General features: G+C 39.9%; 1 protein-coding gene across 1 annotated transcript; it reads right to left on the bottom strand.

The window, feature by feature from the left end:
- Positions 1-370: 370 nt before the first annotated feature.
- Positions 371-17,910, bottom strand: LOC107596113 (insulin receptor substrate 1-B-like). The gene is made up of 3 exons (XM_016286736.1): positions 17,422-17,910; positions 12,685-15,870; positions 371-724 (listed from the first exon to the last, which is right to left on the bottom strand). The coding sequence occupies exons 1-3, from the start codon at positions 17,771-17,773 to the stop codon at positions 717-719; spliced, it is 3,546 nt and encodes a 1,181-aa protein (XP_016142222.1). The 5' UTR covers positions 17,774-17,910; the 3' UTR covers positions 371-716.
- Between the last annotated feature and the right edge of the window lie 1,113 nt (positions 17,911-19,023).

Raw genomic sequence — 19,023 nt, 5'->3', positions numbered from 1 at the left:
TTCTGGATTTTTTTTTCTCATTTTGTCTCTCATAGTTGAGGTATACCTATGATGAAAATTACAGGCCTCTCTCATCTTTTTAAGTGGGAGAACTTGCACAATTGGTGGCTGACTAAATACTTTTTTGCCCCACTGTATCTGTCTTTCGACTTTGTTCAGCATAGCGAACACAAAGGAATGGGAAAGCAAAACAACAACAAAAAACTAAAGCATTTTTTACAGAGCACATTGAGACATGCATGTGTAAAAATGGCTACAATCAAAAATGAGGCACTTTTCTAAAAAAAGTTGTATTTATATATAGATAGATATATTCTCAGTAATATTATGTCTGCTATATATTTTTGATCTATCATTATACTATTTAACATCTCTCTTACAATAATTGAAAGTATGTGGTAGAGGAAAAAAGGAATATCATTGGCTCCTGGTTGGCAGTCAGAGTCGCAGTGGCCCTTCATAAGCAGCTGAAGGACATGTCCATCTCAGTGATGTCTGACGGAAATGACCGATAGTCTTTTGGCACAAATTTTATTTTGATCGAACCAATGGCAACCAATGAGAGTAAATGTTTTTATGAGGCAAGGGCAGTTGCATGTCCACTGCTGAGGGATGTGGGGGATCGCACCATTTTTCAGGACACATCAGGTGCACACACAGACAAACACACTCACGCAGGAAGGACAGGTGCTGACTGGTCCGAATGCAAGAGCACATTAACAATCTGCAAAAAGAAAAACAGACAGAGACACTCGATTAGGCATCTTAAAAGTATTTTTAAAAAATTCAAAAGTACTTATTTGTTAAGGACAAAATATACAAATCTAATGTCTATTGCAGGTGAGCAGTAAAATAAATGAATTAAAATAAATAATTATATACACTAACGTTCAAAAGTTAATCGGGTAAGTAATTTTTTCAAATAAAATAATAATAATAATAAATAATTCATGATAATAATAAGGAATGTTTCTTGAGGATCATGTGACATTGAAGACTGGAGTATTGGCTACTGAAAATTCAGCTTTGACATCACAGGAATAAGTTTAATTTTATTTAAAATGCAGGTGTATTAAAATAGACAAGATATTTTAAATTGTAATAATATTTCACAATATTTCCCTTTTTATTGTATTTTTAAATTTAAAAAAAATGCAGCATTGAGCATAAGAGACTTCAAAAACATTAAAAAAATCTCAAAATGCATTCTTTCCAGTACTTTTGAATCAGCAAATTTGGCCAGAAAATTTGTTGTGCTAATTTTTTCAGAGATAAATTTTTGCCATAAAAATTGGGTTTATGTTTTGCTTTTTTATTCTGAATTCTGACTGTTTACAATCTCAAGGCAGCAAACACAAAATTATGTGTTATCAGAGTGCTGCCTTCAGATGTGAGGTCATTAGAGGACATTGGTGCCAGTCTACTGTATGCCATTACCTACGCAGTCTCATACTCTTAGTCTCAATGTTAAAACAAACAGCATACCAGAGGATAACATAGTCAAAGAGGCACCAAACCACTTTCAGTTTAGTCTAGAGACAGGAGACAGTGGGAAAAGATTCAGATACGCACAAACACACACACACACATTCAAGCAGAGAACCACACACTTGAAAAATATCAAAAAGGAAACTGAATAGACAGTAATGATAATAGTGTAACTAGAAACTGATCATCACTTTGATTTTTTTATTCTGTTTACTTGAGAGTCTTTCTTTCGGTGTATTTTTCTTCTACTCTTTGTATAAAGGCATCAATGTACAGGTCCCATGGGATTTCCACTTTTTTTTTTTACCTGGAGTTCTCAATTTCTCATCTTTTTTTCGTCACTGCACTTTCACTGTTAGACATGTTTAAGAAACATCAAAATACTCTATTTCTGCCCTTTTTACTGCCAGTATTGCTAAACGTGGATTTACACAAATCTGATATCATATTCCCAATGCCCACACACATACACACGCGCACATCAGTCTATATGCACAAAAAGGCCAGAGAGGTTCACAGTCAAAGATGTAGCTACAAACATTCCTCCCTGTGTAAAAGTGAGTGTGCCCACACACCCTGCAAACCTTCCTCCCTGTGAAAGTCGGAGTAAGCTCATACACACAACAACGATTCCACCCTGTCTAAAGCCGCGGTCACACTAGACTTTGAGCATGTGAAATTTCTATAGACACTGCAGTCGTAATATGATGTCACGCTCACCATACTTCTACACATAACACATGCAAAATGTAAAAATATGCTTCACTTTACTGCAATGCTGCAATCCTGTAGAATTAAAGTTTGCATTCTTTTAAAGGGGTCATATGATGTTGCTAAAAATAATATTATTTTGTGTATTTGGTGTAATGAAATGTGTTTATGCGGTTTAAGGTTAAAAAACACATTATTTTCCACATACTGTACATTATTGTTTCTCCTCTATGCCCCGCCTTTCTGAAACGCATTGATTTTTACAAAGCTCATCGGTCTGAAAAGCGAGGTGTGCTGTGATTGGCCAGCTATCCAGAGCGTTATGATTGGCCGAATACCTCAAGCGTGTGACGGAAATGTTACGTCGCTTACCATACTGTGATGCAGTGTCCCGGCCGGAGCGATGAACACCATCTGATTGGTGTGTCCCGGTTGCATCGCACCGCGTAAACATAAAACCATGTCTGCATTTGTGATCGGAGAAATGACAAACAACAAGTGCTACACTACACTGCTCAAAACTTGCATTTGAATCGTCAGTGGCAAATTCTTTAAATATGAAAACGTACTTACAGTCTGTGAGTCAGAACAGCCAGCATTGTAGTCTACTCTACCAGGATCAGTAAACAGTCCTCCATAAAATGTGCTGCACACATCTGAATATTTGGTTTGAACTGTTCTGGAACAGTGTTGTAAATACAACTTAACCACTGATTTCTAGTCGTGTCTTCTTTTGGAAGGCCAACAAAGTAGTTTCGCTTTCACAATGAAACACAGCGTCACACATGGCGGCCTAGAGTGAGCGGAGGCCGGCGGATTCGACGAAGGAGTGGCCGGGTTGCTTGCGGCAACCACATGTGACCACCCCGGGCTGGACACCTTTAATAAAAGTTACGCCTTCTTTCTTTGCGTGAACATTTGGGCGGTGTTATGCAAATCTTCCCACATCGTGACATAGACATGTGGGGGCGTGTTAGAACGAGGCGTTTTAGGTAGGTGTGGAGACCATGCTGATCTACTGAGCAGTGTTGCCAAGTCCGTGGTTTTCCCGCGGAATTAGGCTACTTTAACACGGTTGCCGCGGGTTGTTTTTCATGTCCGCTGGTTGAAGCAACCCCAATAATGTGATATTTTTAGCCCATGGAATGCGAATTTTACCAGGGTAACCCTGCCAAAAAACTTGTATTTTACCCCCCGGAACATGATTGGGATAGTTTTGAGTAATTGGGTGGGTTTTGTTGTGAAAACCTGGCAACCCTGGGATAGACTGTATACCCCCCAATAAAATGTGGATTAGTGGTAAAAAGGCATGGATTTTTCAAAGGCCGATTCTTAAATTATTACCTCAATCCTAAATGTATGGTTACTTACAAACATTTATCGGTACTTATTATTTCAACCCGGTGAAGGTTTAATTAAAGGTTTAGAGGAGCATGATAAAAATGAGCATATATAGGCCTATATAAAAATGCTTACCTTGCTTCAAGTGACAATGCTTCTAGCATCTCTCCACCACCCCAATACTACCTCTAATTATTAACAATTGAATTTTAGGTAATTCCAGAAATATAGACAATGCTTTTCCTTTACAGTTTCTTTTGGTGCACGTCTAATAGGAAGATTCAAATTAATCAAATCTTAAAAGTTACAGAATCTAGCCGCTGTCCAATCGAATTGAATCATTATGAATTTATAGAATGCATTTAATTAAAAACAAAACTGATTTGCTAAATCACAGTCAAGCTAAACATTCACAACCCTAACATTTGGCGATTGTAACAGGGCATGGTAACAGGGATGTGAATGTTGGCTGATATTCTGAAGACGGACAAACATTTAAAAGAGTCATACAACAAATAATGTGAGTTCAACTAAGTTCAATATCCTGTAAATCATAGGAAGCAGTAGTACGTCATTGGGACACACAAATGGCGCCTATGAGAATATTCCACCACTAATTTGCTACAGTACAGAGTGAATAGAGCATATGTGTACATGCAAACATGCACACAGTGTGACTCCCCCTGCCTCATGAAAACAACTTGGAAGAGTGAAATGTCTTGAGTAAAAGACAACACATCCATTTGACTATAGTAAACTGCTAGATCATTTTACTATAATCTGGATCACAACGTTGTTTCTCCATCCTGAATTGGTGGCTCCCTCCTCTTCTCTCTAACAGACAAACACTGTCATTGCCAAATATAGAGAACAGACATGTGTGAGACAAGCTCAAAGACACAGGCTAGGACAGATGTGTGTGTCTGCATGTGCTAGTGGACACGTAGAGAATGGTTTGCATGTGTTTGGGTCTGTTTATGTACTTTGTGTGTGTGTAAGGAAAAATTGTGATTGAGAATGTTGTATGGATCTGTGGAAGAGGACTTGCCAAGCAGAGTGTGACATAAATGTGAAAGGCCAAGAGAGAGAAAACAGGCCTTTGAGTGTGTGAGTGTATCAGCCAATAATATTAAGGCTAGATTTGAATATCTAGAATGGTGTTTAGTGTTTACAGCACATTTAAGATGCCTATATTGTTCACTACCATTCAAAAGTTTGGGGTCAGTAAGATTTTTTGGAAATGCATTAAACTGATCAAAGGTGACAGTAAAGACATTTAATGTTATAATGTTAAAAAAGATTTCTATTTGAAATAAACATTCTTTTGAACTTTCTATTCATAAATGAATCCTCCCCAAAATATGACTTTTTCCGCAAAAAAACAAAACAATTGTTTTTAACATTGATAATAAGAAGAAATGTTACTTGAGCACCAAATCAGCATATTAGAATGAAGGATCATGTGACACTGAAGACTGCAGCTTTGCAGGAATATTCAATATTACTGTTTTTACTGTAATTTTGATCCAATAAATGCAGCCGTTGAGCATAAGCGACTTCAAAAACATTTTTCACACTCATGTTGATTCACATGATCATTGGGCAGAAATAAAGACACAATAACTGTCAAGACATTTCTAAATTACACTTTCTAAATAACAGAAAATAAAGGGAATAAAAGAATAATGCTCAAAATGGCATCATTGTCTCCATCAGCAATGCCATTTCATCGCTCAATAAAAATGATAATTCTTGACATCACTAGTAGTAGGCAGGGTCCATGCCATGCTTCTTGGAAGAGTCCTACACATTTGCTGTATATGTGTGTGAACTGGCCAGCTGCCACCTTCACCTTACTGTATGAAATGCCACAGACTCTCTAGAGCAATGAAATGAATCCAACAACACACACACTCACTCTCTCTTCCAACCTTACTATATCAGTAGTCTAAACACACACATTACAACTCTCTCTTTCTCATCCCAACTATCAGTCTAACTATGCCTATACCCACTCCTGCTCTGAGTGCATACACATGAGTGAGTGTTTGTGTGTGACAGTATGTGTGTGTGAATGGTTTGTTAACAGCAGACAGATCAATTGGCTCTGCTCTCGGTACACCCACTTGAGTTAACCATAATCTCTATCCCTGCAGACAAACACCTACCCACACACATATACCCATATTCATACACTCATACACACACACACACACACACACACACACATATATATATATATATATACACACACACACACACACACACACACATGCAGATGGTGTTTGCTTAACATATATGGTAGCAGTTTCCACTGACAGTCTTTTACAGTCTCATCGGATGAGTGTCTAGACTGAAATTTATTTTCAGGATTTCAAAGATGAATTCAAAAATGTATTGGCTTACTGTCCATTATGGAAGGCAAGTGCAAAAAACATGTTGTAAATTACCCCTGGATTACTTAATCAACTTAATCACTAAAATTAAGCAATATTTACTAGAAAAATTACTAGAATATTTACATAATAGAAATTTAAAAAACAAATAAAAATTGACAGGATCAGATCAGAACTATGGGCAGCCTAACAAGAGTTAGCATTAATAATTTAGATCATTTATTGACAGTTAAACACAAGCAAAATCTTACTTTCCTGCACAGTTTAGGGCCAACCTGGCTCTTACAAACCTGTCAGTAATTTTCAAATAATCCTGAAGACCTTTATTAGCTGGTTCAGGTGTTTGATAAGGATGGCCACATTTCCAGGGTTTTCGGTCATAGCGTAAACTTCTAGTGGTGAATGGAAACTACAACACGCGTGTATTTGCATTCCCATTTGCTTCAATAGCAAAAGAAAAATCCACAATAGCGTTTCTATGACTTTCTAAAGGAGGAAAAAAATTGAAGTTGCCTACAGTGTTCAGGGGAGAGAAATTTGCCATCCCTCCCTCAGCCATTGTGTTAGAAACACTGACATCATAATGTCAAGGTAATATAAACTAGTTTTAATTTAGGTGATATAACATAAAGCATAGTGTTATAGATGTACATAAAATTAAAAAATGAATATATATAAAACTTTGCTACATTTACTACATTAATAAATGTTATCACAGTCTGTGAAAAGGGTCCATTGGCCACACAAATATCTCCAGGACCATGGTATATTATATATTATAGTATATTATTACTAATTATTAACACATTTTATTTAATTAAAAAAACATACACGGCAGTAGTAACTAGAGCTGCAGGAGAAATAGTTGTTTGGTTGAGGGCCTGTGACTGTCAGTCTAGATTTTACACCTCGACCCTAATAAGCATGTATATATGTATGTGTGTGATACTGTCAAAGACTTGGAGAGGACGGTGCTGAATCTCTGGCTGACAAGCAGAGACTGAGAGAGAAAGACAGACAAGCAGGGGGGAGAAAACGAACAACATTCTCATTAGTATCACTAAGGAAACGAAACGGATGAGTCTTCCTTTGACGTATAGGACAAATCAAACATCCAAAATAAGCATCAAATCTTTTCTCTTCCACTACAAAAGCATATTTTTTAATGTCAGAAAGTTCTAGGCTTGAACTGGAATAAACAAGGCTCAAAACTCAGAAAAATAACCTTCAAAAGGTCAAGCATGTATATTAAGAGTACAGTCAAATTGTACAGTCAACAGTACAGCATTACATTCAATTCCCAGAGCCTCAGAGTAAATCCCAGACTGTTAGTGATTATCAACTTTAATAGTGATGTTGCGATTCAGTAAATAACAACTTAAAGGCACAATATGTAAGATTTTTTTCTTAAAATATCCAAAAACCACTAGAACAGTGTTATATATTTTGCTGACTTGTGTACTTACATTATCCCAAATGTTTCGAAGAATGTTTAAATCCAGAGAAATAAGCAATTTTATCTAGTGACACGGACCGTGTCCATAGTGTCATTGTGTCGCCTGCTAATGACGTCATAACCCCTCGATTTTGTTTTGTAGAAAACATGGAAACACCAAAGACGCTTTAATATGTTATGCGTTTTAATAGACCGGTGACGACCGCACAGAGTAGCATTATAACAGAACTTTCAAACGTATCTAGTATGATAAAACAGCGCTGCTTTTTTTCCCCACATACGCACGGCCGGAAGGAGCGGAAGTGGTCGACTGTGGCATAATAAAAGCTCCGCTGCTTTCGAGCCATGCGTCACGCTCGTTCAGCGGCCTCGTTTCGCTTTGACGGCTTCTAGCCTCACCTTGCTTCATTCTACTACCTTAATAAATCATTAGCTCATCCATGAACATGATTTCTGCCCGAGTCCCGTCAGATTACATCGGCTGTGGGGATGAAGACGACAACTCCCATGATTCCACACTCAGTCACAGCATCATCAAACTGCGCCTTTGTCTCTTTGTTTATTTTGAATATGCGCCCTCTAGCGGCGAAAATTACATATTGTGCCTTTAAATTTCACTCTGTTCTTTAGGAAATACTTTTAAAGTCACCATGAAATCAAAATCGAAAATTCTTATTTTTTAATGGAATACTGTAGTGTTTATTATAAATAATAGATCCGTGCACTTCATTTTTTTTATTTATTCATGTGCCCTCATAATCTTTAATCAAAAACGTTAACTTCCCCTCCCCCTCAAAATATTCTCTTCCGGTCACGAGCTATGGCGCAAGGGCGGAGCTGGTGACGTGAGGGGTAAACGCTGGGATAAACGACAGGGGGAAAAGCTGAAGCCTTGCTTTATAGCACTGACACCAGTCATGAGGGAGTACGTTACCCCTAAACATTGAAAAGATATTAGGATATTACGACAACATTACTCTTAGGACATCACAAACTAATTTTTTTCATGAATATGACTTAACCTGATGGAGGAGGCATGTTTTAGGCATGTTTTGTGCCGTTGATCGTCGTCGTCATCCTTAATAAATAAAACGTTTATTCATGCTTGGGTGTTGGCTGTGAATCCAGTGGAGAGAAATCCCCCCCACCACTAACTGCAAACTGGCATCTTAGATCTGCCTCCATTTTGTTTACAACACCCCAGCTTCCAATTATCCAATCAATTCCCGAAGGACGAAATCAAGTCCCGCCCTCTCATTTCAGATGCCGTTTTACTCGGATATACGTCACAGTAGAGAAGAAAAGACAATTGCAATTTCCGTTTCATGCCGACTTTAAAGTGACACTAACATTAAAAGATTAGTTCATTTCCAGAATAAAAATTTCCTGATAATTTACTCACCTCCATGTCATCCAAGATGTTCATATCTTTATTTCTTAGTCACAAAGAAAAAACATTCCAGGATTTTTCTCCACATAATGGACTTCAATGGTGGCCAACGGGTTGAAGGTCCAAATTGCAGTTTCAATGCAGCTTCAAATGGCTCTACACGAACCCAACCGAGGAATAAGGGAATAATATGTCCAATAAAGTGCATCTATCCATCATAAAATGTACTTCACACTTCTTTTATAAGAAAAATATCCATATTTAAAACTTTATATACCCGAAAAATTGCAAACACAGAAGAACAGTGGAGAGAGCAAAACAAAACACAATTAGAAGTACAAAACAAGGATTTGTAAAGAAAAATGTCGTAAGGATTTCGATATAAGCCAAGAGTAGACTGGTTTTCCTTTGCTGTAAACAAAACTTGGTTCTCACGAGTCTAGCATATTCTCACCGGAGCTTATGCTATCCGCTGGAACGCCACTCTCTCGTGTACGCATGTACAGCAGTTAGCAGAAGCTAGAGATTACGGTTTATAGTTTTAAATATGGATATTTTTCTTACACAAATGCATCAATTCACTTCAGAAGGCCTTTATTAATCCATGGAGCCGTGTGAGGCACTTTTTATAATAGATGGATGCACTGTATTTTGCTTCAAAATCTTGGCCACCATTCACTACTATTATAAAGCTAGAAAGAGCCAGGGCATTTTTTTAATATAACTCCAATTGTATTCATCTGGAAGAAGAAAGTCATATACACCTAGGTTGGCTTGAGGGTGAGTAAATCGTGGGGTAATTAAAATTTTTGGATGAACAATCCTTTTAAGCCACATTATTATTACCATGAAACTATTTTCTCTATTTAGCACTGTACTCTTAAATTTATTATTTAATTTAAAATTAATTTTAAGTTTGAAAATCCCTGTGCAAGTTAAAGGCTTTAAGATGACAGAAAACTTTTCTAAGCTAACTTTCTATTTATATGTTGTAAAATGATGATCACTGCACTATTTGTATTGAGATAGGCCTTTGAATAAAATTACACTGTTCCTTTATTCAGAGGTTTTGCTTCATCAGGTCCAATAAGGTTGCAGGATCAGATGTAGACTACAAAGACCTTCTAAAGCAATTCATATAACAGAAAAAAAAAAAAACATAAGACACAAAATCAGCACATGAAAGCAGTTTACGAAAGGAGAGCAAAGGTTTGTGCTTTTACAACAAATATGCATGCAGACAAAAACATACTGATCCTAAACTTCTTCCCTATGACAGGTGTGTTACTGAGAAGAGTTACACTGAGGACAAATTAGATTTTTCTCCATTTTTTAACTGATGATAATTCTAGCTGGGTAATGTAATGAATCACTGCACATACACAAAACACACACATACACTGCCATACATTAATGCTGGTGTGAGTAAATGGCTTCCTTCAGGTCCACTATAAAGGAATTTATTCTCCTCTATACTAGATTGCAGCTCTTCTGACCAACAGCAACCTGCCTGTCTAGACAGCTTTGGGTCGGAGCAGATTCCCCTCTTCTTAGCACCACTGTGGTGACTGGGTTTGTATGAGGTAAAGCCTTCAGAGCGTCACTTTGAGTCACACAATACCTGCATTGACGCTCTGACTCCTTGTCTGTCTCTGTTAATCTTTCTCTGTCTATCAAGTCTCAACCTTACTGTCTTTCAGAGACCACATACTCTCTGTTAGTCCATTCTTTTGGTTTCTGGTGTCATCTATCTTTCAACCACTAAAAACCTTTCTTTGTCTTTCATACTATTCATCTTATACAATTTCCAATTTCTACCCCCGCACACTTTCCACCCTGATGGTAAGTAGTTTAAGTAAGATGGTTTTCAGGATGTTTATCAAGCCTAGCACTGAAGTAAATTGCAAAGTCAAGTATACACCTTGACATTTTTCTTTTTTGAAGTTTTGGACAAGGCTAAATCATTTTTTCTACAAATCTAATGTGAGTTATTGAAGATGGGTCTCTTACTCAAAATAGACACAACAGACACAACTTAGCAACCACTTTCAGTGGCACCTGCAGCACCAAACAGAACTGCAAATAAAATGGCTGTTTACAAAACACTTCCTACATCGCTATTTTTTGGAAAAATACACTACTGTGCAAAAGTCTTAGGCCATTAGTATTTTTACCAACAATAACAACAACAATAAAAAAAGTTTTAAGCCAGTTATTTCTATCTTTTGCTGTAGTGTGTCAGTAGGAATTATCAGTTTACATTTCCAAACATTCCTTTTGCCATTAATTGTAATAATCCAGTGAGATTTTTGTATGCACACAGAGTATGACAACAGCCGTGCTCCACACAGAGATCTGATCTCACCATTATCAAGTCCGTCTGGGATTACTTGAAGAAACAGAAGAAACTGAGACAGACTAAATGTAGAAGAACTGTGGCAACTCCAAGATGCTTGAAGAAACCTACCTGCAAAGCTACAGTACTGTGAAAAGGCACTTGTGTAAAAATACTGTAAAGTGATGATGCTTTCAAAAATAATGTAGTAAATAGATTTTATTTATCAATTAATTTCTACTAACTAAATCAAATCAACATTTGGTGTGACCACCCTTTGCATTTAAAACAGCTTTTGTCCTTAGTACACTTGCGGATAGGTTTTTAGGTAGCTTTGCAGGTAGGTTTCTTCAAATGTCTTGGAGATGTTGCCACAATTCTTCTGGATTTAGTCTTCTGGATCTCAGTTTTTTTCTGATTCTTCATGTTGTGTATACAAAAATCTCACTGAATTATTACAATTAATGGCAAAATTAATGTTTGGAAATGTACTGATAAAACTTATATTTTCTACTGACATACTACAGCAAAAGACAGAAATAACTGGCTTAAAAGCATTTTTTGTTGGTGAAAATACTAACGGCCTAAGAGTTTTGCACAGTAGTGTAGGTAATCTCTCACCCTCAAAACCATTGGTTGAATCAGTGTTGCTGGGCTCCTCAAACAATCCATGATGAATGCATCACAGAGCCACAGTGTTTAAATATTTTGGAGAAATCAACACAGAGAGAAAGAGAAAAGAGGAGAGAGATGAGTAGAAGCAGAACCACATTCAGGAACATTTTCAGCAAGACTAAAGTTAAATAGCCATAATTATCTACAATCACAGTGAGTTAAATATATATGCGGATACAGGGCTTCTCAGAGGTATCCCTTATAAACACTTAGACAAGCCACAAATATGCTATATTCTCTATTCACACACATCACAGGCACAAACATGCATACTGTACGTCTGTACTCACACTGCCCTTACCATGCACTCATGAACTGTAACAAAACACACTCACAACCAACAACCTTGATCTGTGGTAAATACTTCAATGCAGAAGTTGTCAGATTCTTCTTACACTCAACCTCCCCTTCCCTGATGGAACCAGGTAGAGAGCAGTCCAAATACAAAACTAGGCATACAATATTTACTATTGTTCTATAACAAAAAGAAAGATAGGAGTGAGGCCCCAAAATAACCCTTGAAAAGCCCATTACCATCACTGTGTGAGCCTCAGCAGGAAATATTCTGAAATTTCCAACACAAATAGACTGAATAACAAATAAAAAAATTACTACATTCTGTCTTGAATGAAGAATAGTGTTGACCAAGGATATTGTTACTTTATAGCCTTTATAATTCTTCCTCAAGGAGATAAGGATTCAAAAAATGTTTTGTGAGCGTGCCACCACTGTTCATTTTCAGCAGTCACATCATGGCTTTTTGGTTAGGATGGAAAAACACCAGAGATTAATACTTTGAAAAGACAAATGCTAACAGTATGGAGAAGCAAACATCTGAATTGGGCTTCAGTAATGCAGTAAATAAAGTTTAGTAAAAGGACAATGTTTTTACCTTTGCTGTCCTTCCTGCTGCTCTGGTGAACTCTCAATTCATCTGATTTATTGAAATCAATGCTGGCATATGTGTTGATGCTGGAGCTGGTGTTTCCTCCTGCTCCACCCAATCCCCCAGTTAACCCTCCTACTACAGGAGAGAAAAATGAATGAGGGCCAGAGGGTCCATCCACTCTAGTTTGATTCTCCTTACTGACCAAGTCCAAATCAATGTAGTTCAGGCCTTGCTCCAGGGTTAAGGAAGATGCCTGAGCAGCAGGAAGATTTGCTACTCCAGGACTGGCACACTGTGGAGAGGACGGCTGATTATTAGACCAAAGGTTGCTCTCTAATCCTTGCTGTCGTGTTGGACCAACATGTGGTGTTTCAGAAAAAGGACAAGGGGAAGCAGAGGGGGAGAGTGGGTGAGTTGGGGGAGTGATGAATGTCTCTGAGCAATGCCGCCTTCTTGCTGTTGATTCCGCCCTGACTAGACGGGCACCCTGATCCATGTTTGAAAAAGCCTTGGGTGAAGGGAAATTCATGTTATGCTCCTGCTCCATGGAGGATGGCAGAGATGTTTGGCCAGCTTTTGGGGACTTGGATGTTGTATCTGCAACCAATCCAAATTTCATCTCAGTATAGTCTGTAAAAGGAGCAGCAGCCACATCTGTAGATGTCAAGCCTGTCATACTGCTCTTCCTGAGTCCCATTTTCACTTCTCGTTCTACTTGAGGAGCTCTGCTGATCTCCTCTCTGACCTTTGGGGCAGGTTTAAAAGAAGAGAGGGTAGTGAGAGAAGAAGGTGAGTTACCTAAGTCCATGTTTACATATTCAGACGATAAAGAGATGGAGGTGGAGAGGGGTGCTGAGAAGCTCCGAGGAAGGTTGGCAGATCCACCTTGACATGGCTGTGGTTGGTGAAAGGCTCTTTTATGTCCTTGTGCCATAGAGTTCCCTAGCTCAGCTGTAGTCCTCCCCTTCTTATGTCCTCCTCGCTCACCCTGATATAAAATGCTCACATACTCTCCAGGGCTCTGGGATGCAGTTGGGAGCAAAGTCTCTCTGACTCTCGGCAGCGTATTGGCTTTGGACACATCCACATAAAAAGTGGATGACTTCCTTGACAGTAAATGACCCTGTTTCTGAACACCTGGCCCACATCTCTGCTGGTGATGGTGTTGGGCTGAAACTTTGGGGTGAGCCCCCCCTACCCTGTGTCCTGCACCCAACCTAGTTGCTCTTCCCACTCCACCAACAGACAGAGACAATGACCTGTCCTCAAGGCTTTCACTACTAGCTGAACTAGAGGAAAAGGACGATGAGGACAGAGAGAGTTGTCCACCACCACCTGAGCCCACAGGTGTGTCCCCTCCACAATGATAACCACTATGCCCAACCTTTCCTCCTGCTTCACCTCTACCCATACAAACCCTGTCCAGATCATCCTCAAAACGGGTTGAGAGGGCAGTATGTTTGTATGAACGTGGCAGTGAAAAATAGGAATAAACCATCTTTGGCAGCAGTGGTTGCTGCTCTGGGTGTGATGGAGGAGTACTGCAAGCTGACCTGGCACTTATAGGTGACATGTTCATGTAGTCGCTGCCTGCCCGACTCTCCATGCTGCCCCTGCTGCCCCAAATGCATCCACTTAAGCCATGTAAGTCTGGTGAACAGCTGCTGTTAGGAGACATCATCATGTAGCCCTCATTTATGGGTAGGCGGATGTGCTGAGGGGGTGAGACACTACTGTTGGGGGTCATGGCCATGTATTCATCTCCACCCTTTGGCACTACATCTGAACCAGTAACTGACAGTGACAATGAAGCAGGAGGAGCTGTAACGCCTGGTAGCATAGACATGTATCCACTATCAATTGAGGAGTCTTCAGGCCCCCCTTTAGTACTGACACCTTTATCTGCTGAGTTTTCCTGCACCAATGATGTTGTAGCTGAACCCCCTGAGCCTCGGCGAGATGTGAAAGACTCTCTACTTGCACTGCGTGACATCCCTGCATAGTCTTCTTCGTCCTCTTCTTCTTCCTCCCTGCGGCGTGGGACCAAACGCTCTTGGGTAGAGGTGGGGGGTAGGGAAGCACGCTTGCTGAGCAGCCTGCGCTCAGCCTTACACTCGCGACTAGATGAACGACGAAGAACCCTGCGTCCATGAACACGTTTGTGAGACCCTTCTCGGTGACCCATCAGGATATAACTGGCTCCACCTTCAACAAGAGCAGCAGGGAGTCCTGCGGCTAGCAAGGAGGGCTCTCCGGGGCTGGAGCCATACTCATCTGATGAACCATAATCACTGGGTGATCCTGACATGGACACTCTTTGAGGAATTCGAGCATAAGTGCAGATGGGCACTGTTCCAAAAGCAGCTCCACCCAACCCACACTCTGACCCATGACCCGAACTGGACGAGAGGCTGGGGGCTGGGGAAGGTGCAGGGTTAGGGGTGTATCGTGCTAGGCTGAGGGTGATCTTTGCTGGAGTGGGTGCTCGTGTAGGTTTAGGCCTCAGGGTTGGGGTAGTTGAGCAGGATGAACCATTGAGACTCGGACTTGTGCTGAGTGCTGTTGCTCTGCCCCCTCCATCATCTGTACATGCCCCAATGCTGGCTGTTCGTGACCTAGAGAATCCGTGCCGTGGAGTAGGAGACGTGTTGCTGTTGGAGACTCCAGGGGTTTCCGTTCTAGCACGTCTGGAAAAGCCAACCTGTGAAGGTGGCAGATTTGGGTGGTGTCGTCTAGAAGGTACACTGATAGGGTTAGAGGCAGTTCCTCCTCCACAGCTTACACCAACAGTCTGGGATTTGCTTCTTTGACGGAACTCTTCGCACAGAGCGTTCATAGCCTCAAGAAGGGTCTCATGCATGTTCTGCGCCACCACTGAATCCTCTACTTGCATCCAGAATTCTCCAGGACCTGTCATGGCAGAACGACCCACTTCAATGAAAAAGAAGTTCTCTGAGTGGCCACAGCGTCGCACATTCATCAACTGGAGGACCACAGCTGCAACATCACAGTTGAGTTTGACAAAGTTGACTGTTTTGTCTGTCAAGCAAAGTCGGTAGATTCCAACTAGATTCCTGGCTTGGCCCAAACCTTTAGGCCAGACTTTAACTTGCCAGACCTCCTTAAAGGCAGGGCCAGGGGAAGGCAGTCCACAGTCTCCTCCACTGCCACACTCATCAGGAGTCTTACCTATAGATATAAAATAAAAATTAGAAACACAATAAAAAAAATTCAATAAATATGCATTTATTTGAGGGAATTTTAATGTAAAGTGTGTTTTGCTATATGTTGATTGTGTATATCTATCTACTTATAGACATAATTTAAACATTACATTTCTAACTTCAAATAAGGATTGTCACAAAAATTTATATTTTTTCATACAGCACACCATTAGTTGAAGGAAGCTTTGTGTTATTAAGCCACGCTAATATGAGGAAAATTATAGTCACTTACTGGTCACATCCTAAAACTTTGGAAAAATCAAATACAATGTTATACATATTTAGAGCAAAATGTTATGATGATATGCCTTTTCTATCCCAATGTCATCTTATTAACAGAACTGCCATGAAAACATTTATTATATTAAATATACACACATTTATTTAAATTACTTTATTACCACAAATTATTTAATTTTATCCTCACCTAGGTTTTGTGTAGGTTAAAAGGGCAAACGTTTATTTGTTACATTTGTGACAGCATTCAATTAAGAACAAGAAAGTAGACCTGTGCCAACCAAACCAATCAGATCAAGTCAGGACTAATTTTGACTGATTAGTCTATAATAAACTAACTGGTTGTAACTGATTTGTTTGCATACCATTCGATTTTATTAGTTTGTCTGACCAATGTTGTACTTGCATAATTTGTAGCGTGCTTGTGAAAACTGAGGAAAATTAAAGATGCTCTCCGTGCAGTAGCTTGATACAAACACTACAGCCAAGTGAATCCATTATAGCCTTTACAGACGCTAATCAAACCGAGGAAGGCTTATAGAATCGCTTGCTCGGCAACTAATGTCTCCATATCATCACGTTGATGGCCTGCTGTTCAACCCGGTGATCGGTTCATTCAAAAGGCGGGGTGGGGGGATCGTATTCTACTAAAACACGAGGGATGGGGCAAGAGGAGACCCGTATTCTAATAAACACGCACGGCTGCCGCGGCTCCCCTCCCCGGCAGAATCGCTATGACAGAAATGTAGGTTACACGCACAACATGCACAAATGTGTAGAAAAACAAAAACAGTCGTGAGCGTTGCAGCAGCGCCCGCTACACAATGCGCCACTCTGTGCACAATGTGCATTACGCACTATAGGCTAGTAGTTCTGTCTAGTGCAGAGAGCATTTAAATATTGAACATTCTGCATCTCGATTTTCTATTAACAATCTAATTAAAATCAAATTACGAATTCGTCAATTTGTGAATGTAGGCTACTGAATGGCTCTACAAATCATGAACCGCAATCAATTTGGCCATTTTAATACCGCGTGCATCCACATTTCCAGGTGTGGTGGCTACATTAAACAGACGGGTGGGTAGAACGTGCATTTGAATCCAAACAGCTTTGCAAATATAGATCCACTGAAGCCAAGGGGGCTCCCATCATCAACGCGCCAGTTGATGGGCAGGTTAAGCAACTACAAACACACAGGTCCATGCTGCAGCCATATGTGAATGACAGGTCATTTACGAATTCTACTCAAGGGTACAATCATAGTTTTCTGGCTCACATTTACATTGTAGATCCAGCATGGCCTGGTACCATTCGTTTTGGACCTCCTCAGTGTCCGCGGCTATGGCAAAGCTCTCCCCGCGGGTATACAGCACTATCATATGCTTGTTCTTTGAATCTGCCCGTTTGTTGATGTTGAAGCAAGAGTCCAGGTTCACTGCTTTCTTTGGGACTGGTGACTTGCTTCGGAATTTCTTTTCGTTTTCATAATATTCGAGTCTGGCTGGGCCCTGCTCCGAGGCATCCCGGAGAACGAAAAAGCGCCGGTGCATAGATTTCTGCTTGCGGAGATAACCGCTTTTCCGCACGTCCTCGTAGCTCTGCTGCTCCATCGTCGTCTGGTTCTCCATTACTGGGCGAGTTGCTTGTTTTTTTTTTTTAATCCACCAATGTCTGCCTAAAATGTGTGGTATGTTTTACATTCGTTCATGACAGCAGGAGTTCTCTTCTCTCTCATCATGCAATCATGCGCCCTCTAGGAGAGTCCAAATAAGTGCTCGAGCTGGTTTTCCTCCTGGTCCAGCTTGTACGGTTACGTGCACCCAGGCTCCACTGACAGGCGTGCACATGCGGCATACGACGTCTGCACTAGCATGCAATTCTGCTGTGTATCACTGCAAGCGTTCCAGAATTGTTTACTGTACAGCTCTAGCCCGCACACTCGGATGCCCCCCTCTGCCTGTACATCTATGAGACTGGTAAACCCGCTGATGCCAGTTCATGTAGCCTACACGGTGTACACTGAGCGGAACTGAGAGACTGCATTGCTTTCATTGATGTCCGGAGATGGATTCGTTGAACGAGGCAGTTCAGAATATTCTTGGTTTAATAAACACATTTCGCGTGCCAGATTTTCTATTCCACATAAATGGTTTCTTTTAATGGCCAGTTTGTGAATTTGGATATGGCAACTTGGAGGAAATGCACGTCGGATGTTTTTTAGAATAAATTTTTTAAGGACAATTTACACGATTCTGTTTTTCACGTAGCCTAGTAGTGCATTTTTTAATTATTAAATGCGGAATCCCCTTCTCTCCGGTCATTGGCAAGTCTCTTGCGCTAGTGCATCCCTCATAGCGAGGCGTTTGCGACACCTGTTGGTTACCTTCTGCAATTTTTGTGTTAGTGCAATACGGCGAAACTCGCTTGCCAGTTTTCACCTGTATCAAGAAATTATGAATATTAATGCTGACTGAATTAATGCTGATGCAAAATCGGCAGCTAATGAAAATACATGCACATAATCCATTTACAACATGAACATGAAACAGACACTTAAAATTTCATCTGAAAACGAGCAATTTGTGTTAGATGTTAAATGTTAGAAATTCTTTGTATCTTCCCTGTCTAACAATGTAACGTTATATTGTGCAATAAAAAGACAAATAAATCCATAAATACAACGCGGACTACTGTGTTTCCCGGAGTTTTGTTCAGTCAATTTATATTGGATATTTTACCAGTATTAACAACAGTTAGTTATGTGTTTTATATGTATTTTGTTTGTTTGTTTTTTGAAGGGTTGAATGAGATCGACAAAAAATAAGTACAAATAACTACAAATGTTCCGTTGTTTTAACTGCACGCAACGAAGGGAACG

Source organism: Sinocyclocheilus grahami, unplaced genomic scaffold, assembly GCF_001515645.1.
Source record: "Sinocyclocheilus grahami isolate Dianchi unplaced genomic scaffold, SAMN03320097.WGS_v1.1 scaffold215.1, whole genome shotgun sequence".
NCBI classification, from domain to species: domain Eukaryota; kingdom Metazoa; phylum Chordata; class Actinopteri; order Cypriniformes; family Cyprinidae; genus Sinocyclocheilus; species Sinocyclocheilus grahami.
Note: the sequence above shows the minus strand (reverse complement) of the source record. Positions and strands in the feature narration are given on the sequence as shown.

What these genes read in the sequence shown, in the direction of transcription:
- LOC107596113 (XM_016286736.1), bottom strand. Translation starts at nt 17,773, where the DNA reads ATGGAGAACCAGACGACGATGGAGCAGCAGAGCTACGAGGACGTGCGG. An exon ending in GCTGGATCTACAATGTAAAT is followed by an intron (nt 15,871 to 17,421) that starts GTGAGCCAGAAA and finishes TTATATCTATAG; the next exon opens with GTAAGACTCCTGATGAGTGT.